At 43.9% G+C, this 22,166-nt stretch overlaps 1 protein-coding gene and 1 long non-coding RNA gene across 8 annotated transcripts in view; one reads left to right on the top strand and one right to left on the bottom strand.

Annotated features, from left to right (window-relative positions):
• The window catches only part of LOC310708921, a 51,017-nt gene extending 47,703 nt beyond the window's left edge, over positions 1–3,314 (bottom strand). The window contains exon 1 of the long non-coding RNA XR_014527214.1: positions 2,656–3,314. This is a non-coding gene — a long non-coding RNA (uncharacterized lncRNA). The remainder of the gene's footprint in view (positions 1–2,655) is intronic.
• The window catches only part of RAD21L1 (RAD21 cohesin complex component like 1), a 38,556-nt gene that overhangs the window by 7,773 nt on the left and 8,617 nt on the right, over positions 1–22,166 (top strand). For all 7 annotated transcript variants that reach the window (XM_083507491.1, XM_083507489.1, XM_083507490.1 and 4 more), the window contains exons 3-14: positions 596–771; positions 3,311–3,440; positions 4,470–4,569; positions 5,388–5,497; positions 6,585–6,770; positions 7,390–7,491; positions 9,320–9,424; positions 11,309–11,538; positions 12,598–12,679; positions 12,973–13,079; positions 14,719–14,814; positions 15,926–16,003. In XM_083507491.1, the coding sequence (XP_083363617.1) occupies positions 628–771; positions 3,311–3,440; positions 4,470–4,569; positions 5,388–5,497; positions 6,585–6,770; positions 7,390–7,491; positions 9,320–9,424; positions 11,309–11,538; positions 12,598–12,679; positions 12,973–13,079; positions 14,719–14,814; positions 15,926–16,003 (1,470 nt within the window). In that variant the 5' untranslated portion in view covers positions 596–627. The remainder of the gene's footprint in view (positions 1–595; positions 772–3,310; positions 3,441–4,469; positions 4,570–5,387; positions 5,498–6,584; positions 6,771–7,389; positions 7,492–9,319; positions 9,425–11,308; positions 11,539–12,597; positions 12,680–12,972; positions 13,080–14,718; positions 14,815–15,925; positions 16,004–22,166) is intronic.

The following is a 22,166-nucleotide window of genomic DNA, read 5'->3' as shown; positions in this document are numbered from 1 at the left end:
TTGATGTGGCCCAGAATTCTAGCTGCAGGTTGGAAAGCCAGAGATGCAGAGCACAATGTTTTATTTCTGCTGAATCCAAGGCTGTGGCTGAGATTTAAAAAAGACTCTTTTGTAATGTTGACGCTCTGAAGCTCAGGTTGTAAATATGTGTAAAGGAACCATATATCACAGCGGCACCATAGTCTCTGCTGTGCCTCATTCCCAAAAGGAAGCCTAAACCCTGGTTTAAGTGCCTGGAACCCCTGGAATCTCTCAACACTGAGAGATTGAGGTGGCGTGCAACAGTCTTGCATGGAGATTGATATGAAATATGTACAAATGATATTATGTACAGAAGTAGCTAATCAACCTTCTTTGTTTTTGTTATAAAGCTACCTAGCTTTTGTACACAGCCATTTGTTTAAAACAATTTGCAAGCCTGCAGAGCTTGGAAATCTTAAACAAAAACAGCGTCCCTCTCTTCCAAATCATTCACTGCAAATCAAGGTTGTTGGGTTTTTTTGTTTTGTTTTTGCTTAATAGCTTTGAAAATGATACAAAAATGCCACATTCAGCATTTAATATACCGTATGTTGTTCTGTTTTCCCCCCTTCAGCTCATCAAGTTAAAGAACACAGTCTTGGCAAAATGTTCTACACGCAGCTGCTTATGAATAACCGTGGGCCTTTGGCCAAGATATGGTTGGCTGCTCACTGGGATAAGAAACTCAAAAAATCTCATATATTTGAATGCAATTTAGAGAAGACTATTGAAAATATTCTCTGCCCAAAGGTTTGATCCTCACTGAGATGTCTCATAAAAATCTGCTGTAGAAATGTCCCTAAGGTTTTACCCATTGTTATGGGGTATATGTCACTGCACACTTTGTTGATTACTGTCAGGGGTTCAGGAGCAGAGACGCAGAGAAGGGAGGAGACAGAGAGCGAGGGGGAGGAATACGAAGGAAGGATGAGTGGGGATGACGACCCGAGATCACCGAGCCTGTCTAGCGAGTCCGAGGATTCCCAGAAGGGAGCGCCAGCAGCCAGAGCAAGGGGGGAGAGCAGGGGGACACCCCAGGAAGAAGGGTCCAGAGAGGGATCAGAAAGCAGCAGTTGGAGATCGGGACCCACGTTCCCAGCCGGGAGCAGCGGGGAGAAAGGGGACCAGATATCGGGCTCCGGAGACTTTCAGAAGGAGGGAGGGCATGAGTCAGGAGTAGTCACGCCCACCTCGGGGAGCGAGGAAACAATCAAGAGGAAAGTGGAGAGTTGGGCGTGCGCGCCAAGTTCAAATGTAACGGAAGCTGGCGCAGTCAGCAGCCCAGAGAGTGAACCGGGTCCCAAAGCCCGCCGCAAGGAGGCGGAAGGGTCAGGGGGGTCCGCGTCAGAAGAGAGTAGGAAGGGAGAGACCCAGGGGGGCAGGAGGACCCAGAGACGGAAGGAAAGGCGCAGGAGGTGGAGCAAGGCTAGGGTATTAAGCTGGTGCGCTAGAGGCGGAGACTCAGACGGGTCTTCGTCGTTCTGACCTAGAAGAAGTAGGGCTGCACGTTGCAGTTTGGAAATGGAACCTGTAATCCAATAAAGACTCTTTGAAACTGAACGCTGGCTGACTTGGTCCTATGTGAGCTGGGACTGGGCGGCAGCCCTGACAATTACTAAAATATAAAAAGAACAATAAAAAGGGTAGGAAGACAGTTACTTCTTGGGACACCTCAGAAGGTGAAATTTTCTCGTTACCTGGGAGTTACCTGGTTTGAAGCATTCTAAAGGAGTACATTTCGAATCCCCGCAACGGGGTGAGCTTCCATTGCTCAGTCCCTGCTCCTGCCAACCTAGCAGTTCAAAAGCACATCAAAGTGCAAGTAGATAAATAGGTACCGCTCCGGCGGGAAGGTAAATGGTGTTTCCGTGCGCTGCTCTGGTTCGCCACAAGCGGCTTAGTCCTGCTGGCCACATGACCCGGAAGCTGTACGCCGGCTCCCTCAGCCAGTAAAGTGAGATGAGCGCCGCAACCCCAGAGTCGGCCACGACTGGACCTAATGGTCAGGTGTCCCTTTACCTTTTAAAGGAGTACCATCAGCCAGATGCACATTTATTATATTAAGATGTTTGCTCCTCTTTGTAGCAGTCAAAATAGAAGATACTGCCTTTCACTTGTGGTGAGGTGTGCAAATATTCTTGGACCACATCTTCCTTCATCCCTGAACATTGGCAGTACTTATAGGAGTTGTAGTTCAAAACAACTAGAGGGCATAATGTTGGCATCCTGTTGGCTGCCTCTATCATTCCTATCAACTTGTCACATCTTTATACTTGTTACATCTGTTTACTGTTTTACTGTTGTTGTTTTTTAAATAGCTACAAGACTTATATAACTAGTTAGTTATTGAGATGCAACAGAAGCTTAAAGTATTTAGGGCTTGTTGAGAAAACAGACAACAAAGGGCAAACATAATAGCAGTTCATAAAATTAAACATGGTGAGGGAAAAATGAAGATAATTTTTCCTCCTGTCCCATGATTCTTGAACTCGGGGGAATCCAATGCTACTGATTAGCAGTGAATTCAGGATAGACAAAAGAAGAGGGTAATCCATATTGCAAAGCATAATTCATTTATTGAAATTATAGCCGCAGAATATAATCATGGCCACTAGCTTAAAAGGGTAAAGGGACCCCTGACCATTAGGTCCAGTCGTGGCCGACTCTGGGGTTGCGGTGCTCATCTCGCTTTATTGGCCGAGGGAGCCGGCGTACAGCTTCCGGGTCATGTGGCCAGCATGACTAAGCTGCTTCTGGCGAACCAGAGCAGCACACAGAAACGCTGTCTACCTTCCCACTGGAGCGGTATCTATTTATCTACTTGCACTTTGACATGCTTTCGAACTGCTAGGTGGGCAGGAGCAGGGACCGAGCAACAGGAGCTCACCCCGTTGTGGGGATTCGAACCGCCGACCTAGGCAAGTCCTAGGCTCTGTGGTTAAACCCACAGCACCATCCATGTCCCTGGCCACTAGCTTAGATGGCTTTAAAAGAGGGGTGGGGGGAGAGGGTAGTGAAATTCATGGCGGATAGGTCTGTCAGTGACTGAACCGAGGTGGTTCAGAAGCAATACGTCATTGAATACCAGTTTCTGGGGGTCGGGTGGGAGAACTATTCCTCTTCATGTCCTGTTTTATGGGCTTCCCAGAAGCATCTGGGGGACCCCTGTAAGAAGCAAGATGCCGAACTAAATTAACTTTGGTCAGATTCAGCAGGTCTCTTATGTTCTTATTTATCGTGTTCTTTCCCACAAACATCAGTATTAAATAATGTAAACATTTCTTCCAAGTTTAAACTTGCCCTGCGAACCTCAGGACACCTCTTGTTAGGAGTGGTGCGGATCTACCACAGGAAAACCAAGTACCTCTTGTCCGACTGCAATGAAGCTCTGCTTAAAATGCAGTCAGCCTTTCGTCCAGGTATGCTTGCATCCACTATTCACCTGGGGTTTCTTATGCATTACTACATACCGGGGGAGCAGTTAGATTTCTTTGCATCCTATAGCAAATTATATCTTTTTGTGGACTCCAAAAGGTATTAGTAACTTGGCAATTCATAGCTGTTCTTTCAGAACAAGGAATGGTCTGCAGCACCCATTATCCGTGGGTCTTGCAGTTCAAGTAAGACTAGAGGATTAGAAAGAATTTTTATATTGATGATGCAGGTTACAGTCCCATACAGTGGTGCCTCGCAAGACGAAAAGAATCCGTTCTGTGATTCTCTTCGTCTAGCGGTTTTTTCGTCTTGCAAAGCAAGCCCATTGACGGATTAGCGCTATTAGTGGCTTTTAGCGGCTTATCTGCTGATCGGATCAGCTGATAAGCGGCTTAGCAGCTTAGAAAAGGGGGGGGAGGGGAAAAAACCCGCAGGAACTCGCAAGACATTGTCGTCTTGCGAAGCAAGCCCATAGGAAATTCGTTTTGCGAAGCACCTCCAAAACGGAAAACCCTTTCGTCTAGCGGGTTTTCCGTCTTGCGAGGCATTCGTCTTGCGGGGCACCACTGTATTCAGTTACTTGACAGTAAGCCCCATTGAACTGAAAGGGACTTACCTCTGAGTGGACAGGTATAAGATTGTTCTCTAAGTGGCCACTTATCCACTGAAAACCACTGGAGAGCCTGCTGCAGATTATTGACATGAATAACAGTTAAGTTTCATCCCAGTCTGGTGATTCCTTGTACGATTGGGGCTTTCAGTGTTCACCTGCATTTTCATATTCAGTAGAATGGATTGTTCCTCTTATGCTTTTGCTTAATTAACGCTTATCAATCCTTTGCTATCTTGAATAGGAAATGACACACAAATGTGAATGACACTGCCCCAGCTTTGTTTTTAACATATTTTATGCCCTTGGACAATTACTTGTACCTTTATATCCTGCAGGATACATATATAATAAATACAATTTCAGCATACGACAATTAATCCTGTGCTGTATCTCTCTTTAGGACTTGTTGATCTCCCAGAAGGGAACTCAGAATTGAATTATGATGCCATCACGTTGCCTGAAGTATTTGATGATTTTGACACACAACTCCCTGAGGTGAAGTACGTGCTTTTCAGTTTGCTTGTTTTTTGAAGTTTCCTTGGGATGCATCTATGGTTGGCAGATTTTCACATGGATGACTCATCCTCATGTGAGAAAGATGTGGGTCCATGATTGTTTCCAAATATCTGTCACTTTGGGCATTTTGCATGATTTATCTGGACAGAAGAATTTAATTTTTTTTAAAGGTAAGCATGATTATTACTGCCAGAGCAATACACTGGGGCAGTCCAATATCACTATGTTCATAATATGTGTATTATAGAAACCCCCAATGAATGAAAATAGTAATAAAAGCAGTGCTGTATTTACTGAGTGTTTTTCTCTTGGAGTGCTTTGGCAGAAAGTCAGTGTTATGTTTATGATTGCAAACTGTAGTTCATAACAGCTGGAGGGCACTAGGTTGACAAAGTCTGTGGTAGGGATACAAACAGGGGCATCTTACCCATAGAGGCTAGTGACACCGGGGCGGCAAGTTCTGGAGGGCACCAGGGAAGAGGCGGAGGCTGGACATGGGGCCTCCTGGCATCAGCTCGCCACCCTCACCTACCTCCGCCATGCCGCGCCGAAGCAGTGCCACTTCCGGAGCCTCCGTCTGCCATGGCACGAAGCTGCCAGCTGAGCCGGGAGGCACCACGTCCAGCCTCCGCCTCTTCCCTGCCGGAGGAGCTGCCCTCCAGCCGCTGCCCGCCTTAGTTCATCTTAGTTCATTGGATGTTAGGAGTTGTAAGCAAAATATGCCCCTGTTATATAACACATACAAGCACACTTTTTCAGTTGAATCCCTTCTTTCCAGATAAAGTCACATTTTTCTCCTTAGTGCCATTGATGTTGCTGAACATTTTACACTGAACCAGAGCAGAGCTGAGGACATCACTTTGCTGGAAGAGGATTATAGACGGGATCTACTTCTCCACGGTGGTAGTTTTGGTGAGGCGGCTGTTCTTTCTTCAAAAGTCAGAATATGAATGCTCACTTGGTTGGGGTGTAGTACTGATAACGCCAAGGTTGCAGGTTCGATCCCCGTATGGGACAGCTGCATATCCCTGCATTGCAGGGGGTTGGACTGGATGATCCTCAGGGTCCCCTCTGTACAATTCTATGATTCTGTGTTAGGTTCTAATTGGCCCATTTTCAATATAAAGGCCTCATCTAGAATCACCGTTGCTGATGACTGAAAATTATGAACTGAGTACCACACCAAAGAATGGATCTGTTTTTTAATCAGGCAGCCGGCATGCCTTTTGCACTAAAGAATTATATCAGCTTGAGCAGGAGGCAAATTTCTGCTTGGCTGATTTTAACCTTTGATATTGATGAAAATCCCACTCAGATGTTGTACACCTTCAGAGAGAAGATGCCACTGTCAACTAATGGCAGCATCCCATCCAGAGCAAATAGTGATTTTCATTGGAAGCGCAGCACAGGGGAGAATCTCCCTCTGCCTTATTCCCCCAGACCCAGACCTGGTACATGGGCATAGCCAGGATTTTTGTTAGCAGGGGCAGGACTTTGTTGGGGGGGGGCAGAACCCATGTGATTGCTCTGTTAGATAAGTATTTCTATTGTTTTACTTAATCGAGGGGGGGCAGCTGCCCCCCTGCCTCCCTCTTGGCTATGCCCATGGCTTGGTATTTTTAAAATGAAAATAGAAAGCCAGATATGTGGTTGTACATTTCACATCTTGTTAGACCCTCAATGTGTTTAATATATGATGATGATTCAGTCTTCACTTTCAGAGGTTACATGTAGGTTTAATTCTTTTTTTTTCTTCCTTTTTTGCATTTGATTGATTCAAAACTGTTTTATTTTTTAAAAGATGTTTTGAAGAAAATTATAGTGAAATTAAAGGTCAATATTAAACTTAAAATGTTGATTTTTTTATCCATCCTGCTGTATGCCATATGTCTTGTGTGTATCTGTATCCATATTTATATACACTTGAAACCACACACTCACTTGCAGGGTAGAGGGAGAGGGAGAAGTCACCACTAGCCCTTCATATGTCCTTTTTCAGGTGAAGAAATTGAAATGCCGAGGCAGCAAAGCTTTCTCAATGACAGCATATTGGCTAGTTCTGGTGGCCTCTTGACTGATCACAGTTTTTTGAGCTTCACTGAAGACAAAACTGCATTTGCTGAAGATGCCAATTCATTCAAGTACGATGGGTTTGGAGATGAAGGAACTGCAGGCGATATGATTGGTACGTATGAACAAAATCCAATAGGCACAAGTAAGTGGGAGCTTTTCCTGAATTTCCCACCCTGAAAGGAAATTTACGTGACTTAAGCATGAGCCACTGCCCAGTCCTGCACTTCAGAAATTATGATCTGACATTTCTACACTACCTTCTAAATATGGGGCAATATAAAGGCAAACCCCACCCCTCATAAAATTGTACATTATAAACAATTTTGAATACATGTATGTACTTAGTAAAATACAGAATGGACTTATGATTGTGTGGGTTTAGGGTGTGGTGAACACGTATTTGTGTGAGGGGGTGGTACCTGCTGCCTTGAATTAGGTAATAGTGAGGGTGGGGTGGGGGTGGCTAATGCCTTGTTTGCCCGCCTTCCCTGCTTTGTTGAAATCTTTTTCCAGGGCAGCTAGTGGTAGATTAGTCTGTAGGAGGAGGAACCATTCTAGCTGGAATAGGAGTTGGTGCCTGGTGTTATCCAGCCTGCCTGCTTGCCTTGCTTTCCTGGAATCTTTCTCCCAGATAAGCCCTAACACAGCTGTCTGGTAAATCCCCACACCCACCCCAATGTATAAAGTAACAGTATCTTGTAAACCAATTGTTAAGTCCATTTTTCCTTAAGATGCTGTTCTTGGAGCTGAGCCAAATGACCACGTTCTTACGGACCTCAACATGGAGGAAGAATTTTCTTTACTCCAAGAGCTTCCGACTGATAATACAGCAGGTGAGTTATTTCCAGAGATGGCTCTGTGAGTCCAACAGCAAAAACAGCAACGTGGTTGTTGGATGAACAGGTTTTTTGTGGCATCTTCTTCTTTGGCGATCACTTGTAGCTGAGTAAGATTGTCTTCCGTGAATATGGTCTTAACAGTGAGTCCATAAGTGAGTCCGTTATTATGGCATAAGCTCTCATTGACTAGAGTCTTCTTCACCAGACGCATGAAGTGTTGACATGAGTACTTGGATATAGAGGGAGTAAAAACTGTAAAGAGTGAGATGGAATAGAAATGAAATGCAAATAAAATAAACTAGAGTCTGACAATTTCGTGGAGTACTTGAGAAGCAAAGAGACCATTCACAGTGGCAGTAATGGATGATAACACGCCCTCTCACTGTTAAGTTAATAAACAGCAGTGGTGGGAGAGGAAATCATGAACTTGATTCAGGCCTAAATGGATAGAATCGCAGTTCTTGATAAGTTCCAATTCAGCAGCCTCTTTTGTAGGAGATGTAAACTTATTTATTTATGCTTACAGACTGCTTTTCAAAGCATCTTGCAGTAAAAACAATATTCAAAACCACTGCAACATTAAAATAAAGGTAAAGGTAAAGGGACCCCTGACCATTAGGTCCAGTCGTAACCGACTCTGGGTTGTGGCGCTCATCTCACTTTATTGGCCGAGGGAGCCGGTGTACAGCTTCCAGGTCATGTGGCCAGCATGACTAAGCCGCTTCTGGCGAACCAGAGCAGCGCACGGAAACACCGTTTACCTTCCCGCTGGAGTGGTACCTATTTATCTACTTGCACTTTGAAGTGCTTTCGAACTGCTAGGTGGGCAGGAGCAGGGACCGAGCAATGGGAGCTCACCCTGTCGCGGGGATTCGAACCGCCGACCTTCTGATCGGCAAGTCCTAGGCTCTGTGGTTTAACCCACAGCGCCACCCGCGTCCCTAACATTAAAATATCAGATAATAAAATATTAACAATTAATTATGAAAATTCATCTGAAAATCACAAGGATCACATAGAGCAGAAGAGTGTTTCAGGCAAAAGTAGAGTGTTTTGGCCAAACAAGTAGAGCAGCAGACCAATAATAGAAAGCAAGAAACTATACAGGACTGAAAGTCTGGGTAAATAAAACCTTCTTTTACAGCCTGATGAAAAACCTGTTTTCTGTAGGCAGTATGAATTTGTTCTACAACCTAAATGCTGCTACTGAAAAGGACTTGTTTGCAGTCACACAGGTTTGAGAAATTCAATTCCATGCACAGGTTTGAGAAATTCAATTCCATGCATTTAGGCTTGAATCAGCGTAATGGTTTCCTGTTAATATCTGTTGCTCTTTTGTGAATGGTCACTTGGTTTATATTATAATATCTGCCTTTAAGCAGCCACAAGCTTCTTTATTGTTTTAGAAATTAAACTTGTGCAAGTGAAGTCAGAAAGTCCCTCTGGTCCCCTCTTGCCCTGTTTGAGCCAATTGTAAAGGCTAGTGCAGGAGCATAACATACATATTGAATGCACATTTTAATCAGCACAGTTTCTGCCCTTAAAAAACAACAACACCACTAGTGTAGGTTTTAAATTTGCTTTATAGGGTAAGACTACACTTACCTGGGAGTAATTTCCCATTGAATTGTTGATTACATGCAATAAAATACAAGAATGTCATACAGTATGCAAAACATTAAGTGGCAAGACATTCCTCAGGCACATGTACAAAAATAACTAATTTAAAAAATGGAATCCTTCCATATAATGTACCATTCAGCCTTTCATTATTTACCATTGTGGAATAATTCTATACTGGTTATGGATTGGTGTTTTGCAGGCGATCCTAGATCTGAGCAGGAAGCAAGAAGTTGCCCAGTTAATGAAACCACCTTGTTGCTCAGTGAGGAAGAAGAATTTGTACTTGAACCACTTGACAATTCAGGTTAGATTGGTCGCATTTTGCTCTTCCCTGAAAACATAAAACTTGGGAGTCCTCAACGCCACCTCCAATGCCAGCTCTCTCAGCTCAGGCAAGGAGGCAGCTGGGCAACTAGGCAGGCAGTAAACTAGCAGAATCCCTAATCTGTTCCGATTACCCAGGAACCCCCACACTAGATCCCCACACAACTGGACAGAGAGCCTGAGAAAAGAAAGATGGGATTTCTACAGACCACAACAACTGCCCCTCCCTGACTCCTAAGTCTGCCCTGATCTGCACCGTATACCCAGGTAGGGACAGCTGGGTAAGAGCAACTCCAGCCTGCGCTCTCTCTCTCACACACACCAAAGTCTTAGTGAAGCAAACCAGATCTGCCTCCTCATCCACAATCAGATCATGGATGAGGGAGATGTTATTCAGAGCCGTCCTGGTATTAAACAGCAGCAGCCGCAGACTAAGGGTTGAGCAATAGGAGAAACACAATTCCCCAGGTTGGGAGGGGGGGCTGGCACACAAAACAGATACTAAGTACGTTTCCGAGCACAATTCAAAGTGTTGGTGTTGACCTTTAAAGCCCTAAACAGCCTTGGTCCAGTATACCTGAAGGAGCATCTCCACCCCCATCGTTCTACCCGGACACTGAGGTCCAGCGCCGAGTGCCTTCTGGCCGTTCCCTCATTGCGAGAAGTGAGGTTACAGGGAACCAGGCAGAGGGCCTTCTCGGTAGTGGCACCTGCCCTGTGGAATACCCTCCCTTCAGATGTGAAGGAAATAAGCAGCTATCCTATCTTTAAAAGACATCTGAAGGCAGCCCTGTTCAGGGGCTGTATTGTTTTTAACACTTGATTGGGAGCTGCCCAGAGTGGCTGGGGAAACTCAGCCAGATGGGTGGGGTATAAATAAATTATTATTATTATTATTATTATTATTATTATTATTATTACTACTACTACTACTAACTGCCTTTACTGTGTGCCCCTTACCTGGCCTGCATCACATCCCACACCATCCCTTCTCTTACCCACAACCACTGAGTTTCCTGCTCTCCCGAGCTCCTCTCCTCCTAGACCAGGGGTCGGCAAGGTTTACCTTGCCTGGGCTGGTTCACTCCAGCAGAGATCCCTCCGTAGGCCGGATCGTGCCCCCCCCCCCCCCGTGATTTCCAGCTTCTGTGTCTGTGCAGATGCGATTTTCAGCACCGCAAAAGCAAGTCCCCGCGCCGTGCTGCACCGGTTTACCGCAGCATGCAAGGACTCGCCAAGCGGGCAGCTCATGGGCCAGTTAAACGACCTCTGTGGGCTGCTTGTGGCACATGGTCCTTAGGTTGCCGACCCCTGTCCTAGGCCACTGTTTCCCAAAATTGGGTCTCCAGCTGCCTTTCCCATTATCCCTTGCTAGCTACAAATGATGGGAGTGGTAGTCGAAACACAGATGGAGACCCAAGTTTGGGCAACACCATCTTCTCTCCCTTCCACTCAACAATTAAAATAAACACAAAAACAATTGGGACAAGGCCAGTCCCACAGCAGATGATGTTAAGGGGGGTAGTCTTGCACTTGCTCCGAAGTTACCCCCAAACTAAGGTTGCCATACATCCAGAATTTCCCAGTCATATCCGGAATACTGCTGTGTCTAGCAGTGTCAGGGCAGAAATCAGTAAATGTCCAGGAAAATCCGGATGTATGGCAGTCCATGTCGGCAGTACTGTTTTTCCATTTAAAAAAACTCCAAAATGGCTTTTTATGATTTTGCCAAACAACTTTTCTATCTGGATTTTCTCCATTTGAAATATGGCAACGCCACCCAAAGGCAAAAAACTGATCCTTTGCTACCCTATTCATTGGATTGACTTGCAATATTTCACTTGTGAATGTGCCTTTCATCTAGTTCTCACAAGGAAACAAAGAAGGAAGAAGAAAAGAAAGTTACTTGTTGATTATGTGAATCAGCTAAGCAGAAAAGCTATGCAAAACCAGCTTATGGACTATGAAGACACATTAACTACGTTAGATATTGCACCCCCTACAAGAAGGCTGATGATTTTACAGGACTTGGGGAGTGCGGATAAACTTCTGGGCAGACCTACCCAGACTACAATTAGTGAAGATTTGCAAAAGGTAACAGTTTGTTATTTTAGGGGCTTCCAGACAGCCTATTTGTTGAGTAGTTTTTGTGATTTCTTTGCAGGGAGCTAAGATGATGTTGACTATTTGGTGTGCATTCATTCTGATGTGTTTGTGGGGAGTTTCCTATGCTTTCCAGGATATTTTCCAATCACTTTCCTCCTTGCAAAAAGTCTGATCTTTGGGGGAAGTGTGTTTGCTGCACAAGACCTCCCAGCAACAGTCAAGTGTAATTTTGCAACCTGAATTTTGCAATTTGTAATTGAACCCCACCTGAAAATCACAACAATCTGGAAGAACACCATATATGCTTCTGCATTGTCGCCATATTTGTGTATATATCTTGAAATATTGTGTGTTCAGAACGGCTCCATCCAATGTATTTTCACAGACTTTAATGTCTGGGGTATTGCAAAGATCACAGAGCAAGTACGAGATTATCAGAATTATCCATATGTTCTTCAGATCCAATAGTCAGCTATTAAAGGTGCTTCTGTTGCTAAGCATTTAAAAACAACAATAAATACCTACTACAACGATACAGATAAAAATAGCTAAACAAAATGGCAGGACTACAGGTCCTGCCCCAGTAAAAGAGGAAATATCGCTCTTCAAATTAAGAGCCAGAAGCTTAGGGAAAAGGGGGGGAAATGGTTCCTAAAACTGGCTAAAGGTAGCACTTGACATTCCTCCCTCTTAGATGTTTGTTAGGTTTCTTTAGTGTGTTCCCAAGTAATCTGATTTGTTCCTGAATTATCTGGTCTTGGAAAGGAAGGTCTCTTGGAAGGTCTGCTAGGTGCACTACAGTTAATGGAGATTTCCCAGGGGGAAGAGGTGGCTTAGGGCTCAGGTTTGCCTACATCCTAAGGGAGTATATTTAATAGTGAGTTAGGCATTTCTAAATATTTACAGAAGCTTTCTTTATCAATGAAAAGGTTAAGCAAGTCACGAGCTGTCATATTAGTTGTCACTTACTAAGTTTTTGATTCATTAATATGAAAGTCATATTCCAGAATTGCAGAGAAAAAATAAATATGAATTCTGTTTTTACAGCTCTTTGCTAAAAGTCTCAGGTATGGAAGAAAAAGGTTGCAAGAGCTTGCAGTTGAAAGAAGCAAAGAACAAGATGTCCAAGGCAAGATTTTGGAATTATGTCTATTTTCAGCTAGTTGTTATAACTCCTCCATCTGTAGTTTTGGGGGCAATGCACCACATTCAGCAAGTGTACCCCAAAGAAGAGCATGCTTAAATTCAGAAGGCGCAGATCTGCGTTAGCACATATTCCAGTAATGGAAAAGTCGTTTATCAGCTGAGCCATGAAATAGCTGTATGACTGGGTCCTGTCGCTCAATGGTGGTGTGGTTAGATTGGTGCAATGGTCAAGAAGTTAAGTGTGATTATCTTATTGCTATTTTATTGTCAATTCAGAATTGCCAACAGCAGAGATTCCAAAAGCTATGCAAGACACAACTTACCAGTTTGTGTCAGAAAGTAGCAGAGAAGAAATGGGAAATAAAGAAATTGTTGAACCTATGGTAAGTACTTTCAGTGCAAAGTCATATTACTGTGCACTTAAGTTTTCCATGGCTCCATGAAAAGCCTGAAACTACTTCCCTTCCAGCTAAGGGGTGGGGGAGACGAGAGAGATTGGGGTCTGTGCTCTACACATCACTCCTTCCCTTTCCCGGAGTAGTCTGGAAAATATTTTAGCCCTCTTAGTCTATCAGCATCATGCAGCTCCACCACACACTGGGAATCTGGAAGCTCAGCCTTGCTCAATGCACTACTGACAGACAGACATACTTAGACCTTTTGGTTTTGTAAGGGTCTTGCCTTGGTTCCTTACTGTTTAACAAAATGAGTTTGGGTAGGTTCCTCTGGGGTTTTTCCTAAAGTCTGAGATATTAATGATACACCATAACTGGGTACTTTAGCTGAAATTGCAGTTCATACTATAAAAGTAGTAGTCTTCTTTGGCGATCCCTCGTAGACGAGTAAGATTTTCTTCTATAAACACAGTTTTAACAATGAGTCCGTAAGTGACTGTGGAGGCCAATTCTAGATCCACACATCCTTCCACAGTGGGGACATTGGTTTCCGGACGGGAATTGATCACGGTGTGGATTTGCCAATTGTGCCTTCCTCTTAGCACGTTTCTCCCTTGTGTCCTGAGTTCGAGTGTCTTCAAAGCCCACAACACCTTTGGCAAAGGCTGTTCTCCAACTGGAGCACTCGCAGGCAAGTGTTTCCCACTTGTCGGTGCTTATACTACATTTTTTAAGATTTGCCTTGAGACAGTCTTTAAACCTCATTTGTTGACCACCAGCATTATGCTTTCCATTTTTAAGTTCGGAATAGAGTAGTTGCTTTGGAAGATGATCATCAGACATCCGCACAACATGACCAGTCCAACAAAGTTGATGTTGAAGAATCATTGTAGTGTCATCCTGCAGACTATAATTCCATTGGGAGCTTATTTTCCTCTTTTCAGTTTTCTTCTCTTCCAGTCTCACTCCTATTAATGCTTCTTTTTTTGAGTTGTCCTTTTAGGACAGGAAGCCTCCTCCTCATCCCAATACCTAAGCCATGCTGTCATATCCATATTCTGCTGCAAGTGGAGTTAGTGACAGTCCCCCCTCTGTAAGACTACAGTCATAGGTACACTTGCCTTAGAATCATAGAATTGTAGAGTTGGAAGGGACCCTGAGGATCATTGAGTCAACCACAGCAATGCAGGAATATGCAGCTGTCCCATACAGGGATAAAGCCTGCAACCTTGGTGTTTTCAGCACCATGCTCTAACCAGCTGAGCTAGTAAGTGAACTTAGTGGAGCTGACTTCTGAGTCAACATGTGAGATTGCAGTGTAAAAAACAGGCTTCGAATAGATCAAAGAAAGACTACACATCCAGTTATATTATGGGGAAAACTAGGCTTTCAACAGAATTGGGGCCTTGTTCTTAGGTGAAATTCTAATGGATCCAGCTATTTAGCTTCTACATCTCACATTTAGTCCAAAAAAGGAACCATAAAATTCAACACAGAAGCTCTGTCTAGCCTGAAATATTCATCTGCTACTGAGTAATGAACATATGCTCAAAAAGAACATTACTGAGAAGTAAATTTTGTTTGCTAAGAGACTGATCACTCCCCCCTCCCAAACTTGTAATATCAGGAAAGTGTTGGCGGAGTGTCTGCTGCGTCTGATGGCTCTGCCCAAGAGACTTCTGTAAGACTAGAGGTTGAGGGTAAGCAGGCTGCAGTGGAAGAGGTATGTTTTATTTGTTCCAAGTTTCATCTGTCACCCAATAAATAAGAATGTTTAGGTCTAGTATAACTGGGTCCAATGTTATCCACGGACTTTTAGGGTCATTCTTGAGGATATGATTAAGAGCTGCTTTCAGATTTCACATTTGTTGTGAGTTTGGCAACTAGCAGCCACGCAGAGGATTTCCCCCCTACCCTGTGCTGTTTTCCCAGTGAAACAAAACAATAACACACCACCACCACAAACACATTTAAAAAGCAGTAGAATATTAATCAGCCCCAGGCCTGCTGCCTAAAAGAATACCCTCCCCAAGAAGGCCAATCTCGGCTCCTATCCTGAGATCCTTCAGAGTCCAAATTAAAAAACCTGACTCTTCAGAAAAGCTAGTGATAAGAGTATCAATCTCCAGCAATTTCAGGGCTAGGAGAAAAACCTGTAATCCTGGAGAGCTGTCCCAAGTCAGTTTAGAAAACACTGATCTAGATGGACCCAGTGGCCTGAGTTTGTGGAATGTGGATTTCTGTGTGCTTGCTTCTGTTCCTGCTGCTATGTTTTATGAGTTTTCATCTGAAAATGTAATATGAATTATAATTGTATTTGCACTGTTTGCTGTTGGCTGATTTTTGCATGTTTAGTGTCTTTGTTTTTGTTGAAAACTTACTTGGTTTAAGCTGGGGTGGTGGCCAACTTGTGGCCCGACTCCAACTCTCATCAACCCTGCAGTCAGTGGTCATGGAAGATGGGAGCTGCAGTCTAACAACATCTTGAGGGCCACAAGTTGGCCACCCTGGTTTAAACCTTTAAGCCTTAAAGAAAAATAGGATTTTTAAAAAAATGAATGTGTAAGTAATAACTGAGACCGCTTTGTAACTTTAAGTGTACAGTTGTACCGACACTTTTTGGTAGCAGTACTAAGATACTAGTCTAACCATATGACCATGTTTGCAAAATGAACTTGACTGAGTAATTCCTTGGTAAATTTCTGTGAGACCACAAATGTGCAGCAGAATTCTGGGGAAACCTGTGAATTTTTTCACACTTTTAAGGAGCACAATCATTCATCATTTACCCTTTGAGTGGCTGTTATAAGTCCTTGCGTTGCTTTATAATGTAGGGAAATGAAGACAATGTTCCAGATAATGAAGAAAAAGAAAAGGATAAAAGAGCTGTAGATTTGCTTAATACTTTCCGGGTAAGTTGCTTTTTAAACACTGGTGACATTCAAACATAATGCTGAACCATGGTTTAGTTAAAGGTAGAGGTGTTGGAAAACTCGCCCCCTCGGGAGAGGATGGCCCCTCTCCCCGGTTCCCAGGGCTTGTTTACCAGTGATCTACCCTGGCTGGCATCCTCGCAGTCCAGGAAGACCTTGATAGGCGACATCTCCCTGCGTGGAAGATGCACACCCCCTTCTTCCTTGCATACCAGCAGGAGAAAGAAGAAAGTCAGAAAGTCTGTATCATCTACGGTTTATTTCTCTCTGTACATCTGTACAAAAACATGTCTGATCATTTCAGTCTCCTCCAAGCAACTGCAAGAGACTTCCTTCACATGTGCAACAGGAAGGTCTCATATTACACACAGAACAAGACTCTGTGAATCCTGTGAACTGCCAGGAACATTCTTTCCCATGGCTAGCAACATCATGTGATGTCAACACCGAGCTGCTAGTTTGCAGCTGCGTAGTGCTCATATCGTAACAAAAGGGACCCCAACCATTAGGTCCAGTCATGACTGACTCTGGGGGTGCGGTGCTCATCTCGCTTTCTTGGCCGAGGGAGCTGGCGTACAGCTTCCGGGTCATGTGGCCAGCATGACCAAGCCGCTTCTGGTGAACCAGAGCAGTGCACGGAAAGGCTGTTTACCTTCCCACCGTAGTGCTACCTATTTATCTACTTGCACTTTGAGGTGCTTTCGAACTGCTAGGTTGGCAGGAGCAGGGACCGAGCAACGGGAGCTCACCCCGTCGCGGGGATTCGAACCGCGACCTTCTGATTGGCAAGTCCTAGGCTCTGTGGTTTAACCCACAGCGCCACCCTGTGTCCCTGTGGTTTAGTTAGTGCTACATGAATGGGCCTAAGTTCATATGCTGCCTCTTCCTCTCCTCTTCCCACACAGCTGCTAGGAGTGTTTGAGAAGCTTTTGCTTTCCTTCTGCTTAACCATGACCTGCTATTTTGTCCAAATTTAAAATTGTAGATTAGCACAGTGTTTTGTTTCAACAAGGCCGCTTCATAACCCATGGTTCAAAGGGTGGCACTTTGCTTTTATAAAACACATTGCAAGTGTTAAACTGGTTTGGAAGAAACAAGCTGTGGTTCAGTGAAAGCAAAAACTTCCTGAATCCTTCTTAACGTGCAGTAGAAGAGGAGGGAACAGGTAGTGTCTGAGCCTAGGAAAAGGCTAGGCTCATTCATGTAGTGCTAAACCATGGTTCACAATTACATATTAACATGGCCACAATATCTGCCGACAAGTTAATAAAAATAATGCGTGCCAAGTCTATGTGAGGAGTTGTGCCCTGATTATAATAAAATAGCTGCACATAAAAATAAATGAAATCAAATGCAAGTATATTTTTACTATGAGGAAAAATTATCAAAATGTCCCTAAGTCTAAACTCTGTAACTCTTAGAGCAGGCTTCCTCAAACATGGCCCTCCAGATGTTTTTTGAGACTACAATTCCCATCATCCCTAACCACTGGTCCTGCTAGCTAGGGATCATGGGAGTTGCAGGCCAAAAATATCTGGAGAGCTGAGTTTGAGGAAGCCTGTCTTAGAGGTATATCCTGTATATCAATGGCAATTTGTGGCCTCTTTTTTTGGCTGGTGTTATGTACTGTGTTGAATAAGATCCAAACTGCGGCAGTCTGATTGGTCCTAGAAAAATAGGATCCAAAATGCAGCAGTCTGATTGGTCCTAGAACAATAGGATTCAGAATGCAGCAGTCTGATTGGTCCTAGAACAATGCAGTGTAGCACCCTGCTTGTGGTTAACGCTTAGCTGGAATGAAATATTCAACGCAGCAATAGAGAAATTAAAATAATAATTTATTTGTCAGACAAATAAATGAGAGACACAGTGGTATATGGTTACCAATGCTCTGCCTGCCAGCCCTCATGGCCAGCACTTATATTCCCTCAGCCCAGTCCCCTTGCTCCTCCTTTGGCTGCCTCTGTCCAATCAGCCTGGTTGAATTTCCTATTGGCTGATTGCTAGAACCAATCATATCAGATACACCCATTTCCTATTACCTTTTATGGGAGACAGAGAGCTATATTTTCTTCTATTTATAAATGGCAAACAAGTAGCCATTAACCTCTACAAGGCACCTTAATTACCAGATAACCTTTGGCCTCTCTTTCCCTATTCCCTACAAACCAGATGGTTTTTAATTTCATTTTTAAACAGAGGCTCGGCAACCAGATGTCAGGAGTGCTCCGATAGTGCCTCCCGTTTGGCATGGGTCTGTGGTCTCTTCCAACTCTAGGACTCTATGTCTCTATGAAATAAGAATCTAACATCTAAATTTCATGCTTTCTAAATCCTTTGCATAATTACATTTAAGCCTATATATTTAATACATTAATATATATATACATTTAGAAGAAAGGGAACTTAGTAAAAAACCAGTTTCCAAAAGCAACTTCCGAGAGAAGCCTCTTAGTTTACAGCCCCCTTTTGCTGCTAAAACAGCTGCTGTTCTAAAAGCAACTTCTTCAATTTACCCTTTGGGCTTAAGTCTAAAATGGGAGGCATAATAATTGTTTTTGCAACTTGATTATTCTGTAATTTGTAAGGTCAGTGACCTCGCTTCTCAGCCTTTTTATGACCGCAATAAACCAGGGGCCCTCTTTAAGATGAGCACATCTGCCGATGCACTCACTGCTTGGCATGAGAGATGCTGCCTGGCATGAGAGATACAGATATTTTAAAATATATTTTAAGCTCATTTTAAGAATACAGGTGTTTGATCAAAATATAAGCCTTGATTAAAATGCAGACTATGAACAGATGCCTCATTCCCCCCTTTCAAGCTCAAGGACCTTCATCCCAAGTGTCCTTGATAGCTTGACCTTCATCATATTCCTGAGGTAAAGCTCTGTATAGGGCCATGATATGAGGTAGAGTTTCATTTGAAATCATCTTGCTAATTGTACTTCTAAAACATGAAATGATACATGGCACCATACATAAAACCATTACTACTACCGTCAAGAAAAACAAGCAAGACAATAATATCCCTTTGAGTCCCGCAACATTAGGTAACCAGTTGGTGAGCCATCCCATATCCCATCCTTCCCATGTTTGTACTGGGACATGTGCTATATTCTCCATTTTTGTGGCCAACACACGGATTGCCTCACCATTATCAGAAATGTTAAAGCAACAGGCATTCCCTGTCAAGTTCAAGACTCCACATAGGCCTCCCTGCTTGGCAAGTACATAATCCATTCCCATTTTCAGCTGCAAAATGGCGGCTCTACTTTCATCCAACTGTTGTGCAATAAGTCTCAAACTCTGAGCCGTTGCATTGGTTACAAGTTCCACTACTGCTTGTAATCGAATTATTCTGTTTAGATTATAAATAGGATCCCGTGCCCCTTGTATGAGCTCATCAGGATTCCAAGAGGCAGGCTCATAATAGGCTATAATGCGCTCTGGTGGCCAATCATCAGTACCGCTCCAACTTTGGGTACTTCCTCCTGCTATATGAGAAATATCAGCATTTCTTCGTGTACGCTTGGCCAAATTAGTGGGCATAATCCACATTGGTGGTAATACCCATCCCAGGAAACAAGTCCCACTCCATTTGGAGGGGAGTTTCTTGTATGCCCATTCTCCACATATCCACCACAACCATCGGGTCTGAGGTTTTTGGTATGTGGAGGACATAAGGCGAAATAGTAAAAGAGGTAGAGAGTTCACAGTGCAGTATGTTAGATTGCCTTTTTCTGTCACAGTTATGTTCCATACCACTTTCCATGCATGAATAAAAGGAGGTGCACAGGGCAAGGTATTCCGAGTTCGATAGGTAGTATCGTGTGCCCAGGTATTCTTAATATTATCCCAAGTATAGTGACAATGAGAAGAGCCTATCATGGTAGAATCAGCTGCATCTGATGATTTATGTACACAGAATTCCCCTTGTACAGGTATAACTCGTAATGGTTTAGTTGAGTTCCATCCGGGGAAATTCTGTACTTCTGTTTGGTGTGGTATTTCGCTTACCATACCAATGGCATCTAATGGTATCGGTAATAAGGGCATACCTCCCTCTGAATCATCTGGCCCAAGAGAGCAAACAAGGCAATTGGTCCTATTTGCAACATTGGCTACCATTTCAGCCAAACCTACCCACATATTGTGGTCATGGCGGAATCCATATTTAGTCAATTTGGTCAGATTCAAGGACCCTTCCCCTTCCCAAGGGATCAGGATTAATAATAAAATCATGTTGATGTCTAGCATATGCATTCCTTCCACAAAAGATTACCTTATTGTGATAGCAAATAAATATTAGTCCCAATATAATTCCCCCAGTGACAGAAATGGGGAACCACCAAGACCAAAACATATATCCCGAGGATCCCCAATGAGTAATATCTCTGATAATTGTTCCACAAGGGGGGGGCAGTTAATTAATTGTATAAGAGAATCTTTCCTTTCACAATCGCTGGTTCAGATGCTCCTCAAGCTTCAGGCGTGCGCAGGTCAGCCAGCTTCCAGGTTGTGGCTGCAGCAGGCCGGTCGTCTAATGTTGCCCGTGACCTAGCCCGTTCCCGGTAGGGCTAGATACAGGGGTTTTTGGAGAGAGTCAGTTTAAGAGGATTAGAGGGGTCACCTTTGCACGTCCAACTGCCTTTGGACTTCTTCAAACGGGAGTGATGAATCCAGGGGGTCACCTCAGCTACCTTCACCGCTGTTGGAGTAGAGAGCAAGACGGTGTAAGGTCCACGCCACTTAGGTGCAAGTGGATCTCGTTTCCACTCTTTCACCCATACGCTATCGCCAGCCTGGAACTGATGAATCGGCTCGGCAATGCTGCACGGCGTGCGCTCAAGGGCCCACCTGTTAAGAGAAACAAAAACACGGGAGAGAGATTGCACTTGTTCCTGTGTCACATGGTCTCCTATTTGTTTGAGGTCAGCTGGAATATCCTGAACAAAGGAGGGCGGCCTCCCATACAGGAGCTCAAAAGGTGACAATTTAAGTCTTTTGGTGGGTGCACACCGAACACGAAACAGTGTTATGGGTAACACATCTACCCATCCCAATCCTGTTTCCTGGGTTAACTTTGCCAATTGGGTTTTCAGAGTCCTATTCATTCTTTCAGTTTTCCCTGAACTCTGAGGCCTATATGCTGCATGCAGTCTCCATTTTACTTGTAGGACTCGACATACTTCTTGTACTACTTGATCAATGAACGCTGGCCCATTATCACTTCCAATGCATCTAGGTAATCCAAACCTCGGGATCAATTCAGTGAGGAGTCTCTTAGTTACCTCTCGTGCCTTTTCAGTTCTGGTGGGAAAAGCTTCAACCCATCCGGTAAGAGTATCTACAAACACAAGGAGATACTTGAATCCCTTAGAAGGGACCAGCTCTGTGAAGTCCACAATTAGGCTTTCCATGGGGACATATCCCACATGTTGGATTCCAGGAGGTTGTACCGGTCCCTGCCTGGGATTGTTTTTAGCACAAAGAACACATTTCTGTGAAATGCAAGTTGCTAATTGTGATAGGTTAATAATATACAACTTCCGACTGAGACTCTCTCTGGTTGCAGTACCGCCAAGGTGAGTAGATTCATGATAATTTCTTACAATTGTGCCTGCTAGGTGATGAGGTACATAAATCCTATTGTCTGGCAGGATCATCCAACCGTCCTTCACAACCGCTCCTTCCTGTTCAGCCCACTTCCTCTCTTCTGGGGTATAGTGAGGTTTAACTTCTTCTGGAACTACCTCTGGTATGAGGGCTGCTATAAATCCTCCCACAGGCTTTTGGGCTGCCTCTCGGGCTGCTTTGTCAGCAGCATGATTTCCTCTGGTTATTGGATCCCTTCCTCGTCCATGACCTTTGCAGTGCATTACAGCAATCTGTTCTGGAGCCCATACTGCCTCCAACAGGATTTCTACTTCAGGTCCATATTTCAAGGCCTTCCCGTGGGCTCCTATTAGACCTCTTTCTTTCCATAGAGCACCATGTGCATGCAGGGTTAAGAAGGCATATTTAGAATCAGTATAGATGTTTGCCTTACATCCGGCTGCCAATTGCAGAGCTCTAGTTAAACCTATAAGTTCAGCTTTTTGTGCTGAGGTGCCAGCAGGCAAAGCTTCAGCTTCCACAA

Source organism: Podarcis liolepis, assembly GCF_965112155.1.
Source record: "Podarcis liolepis genome assembly, chromosome: 6".
Classification (NCBI taxonomy): domain Eukaryota; kingdom Metazoa; phylum Chordata; class Lepidosauria; order Squamata; family Lacertidae; genus Podarcis; species Podarcis liolepis.
This window is presented reverse-complemented; position numbering and strand designations above follow the sequence as displayed.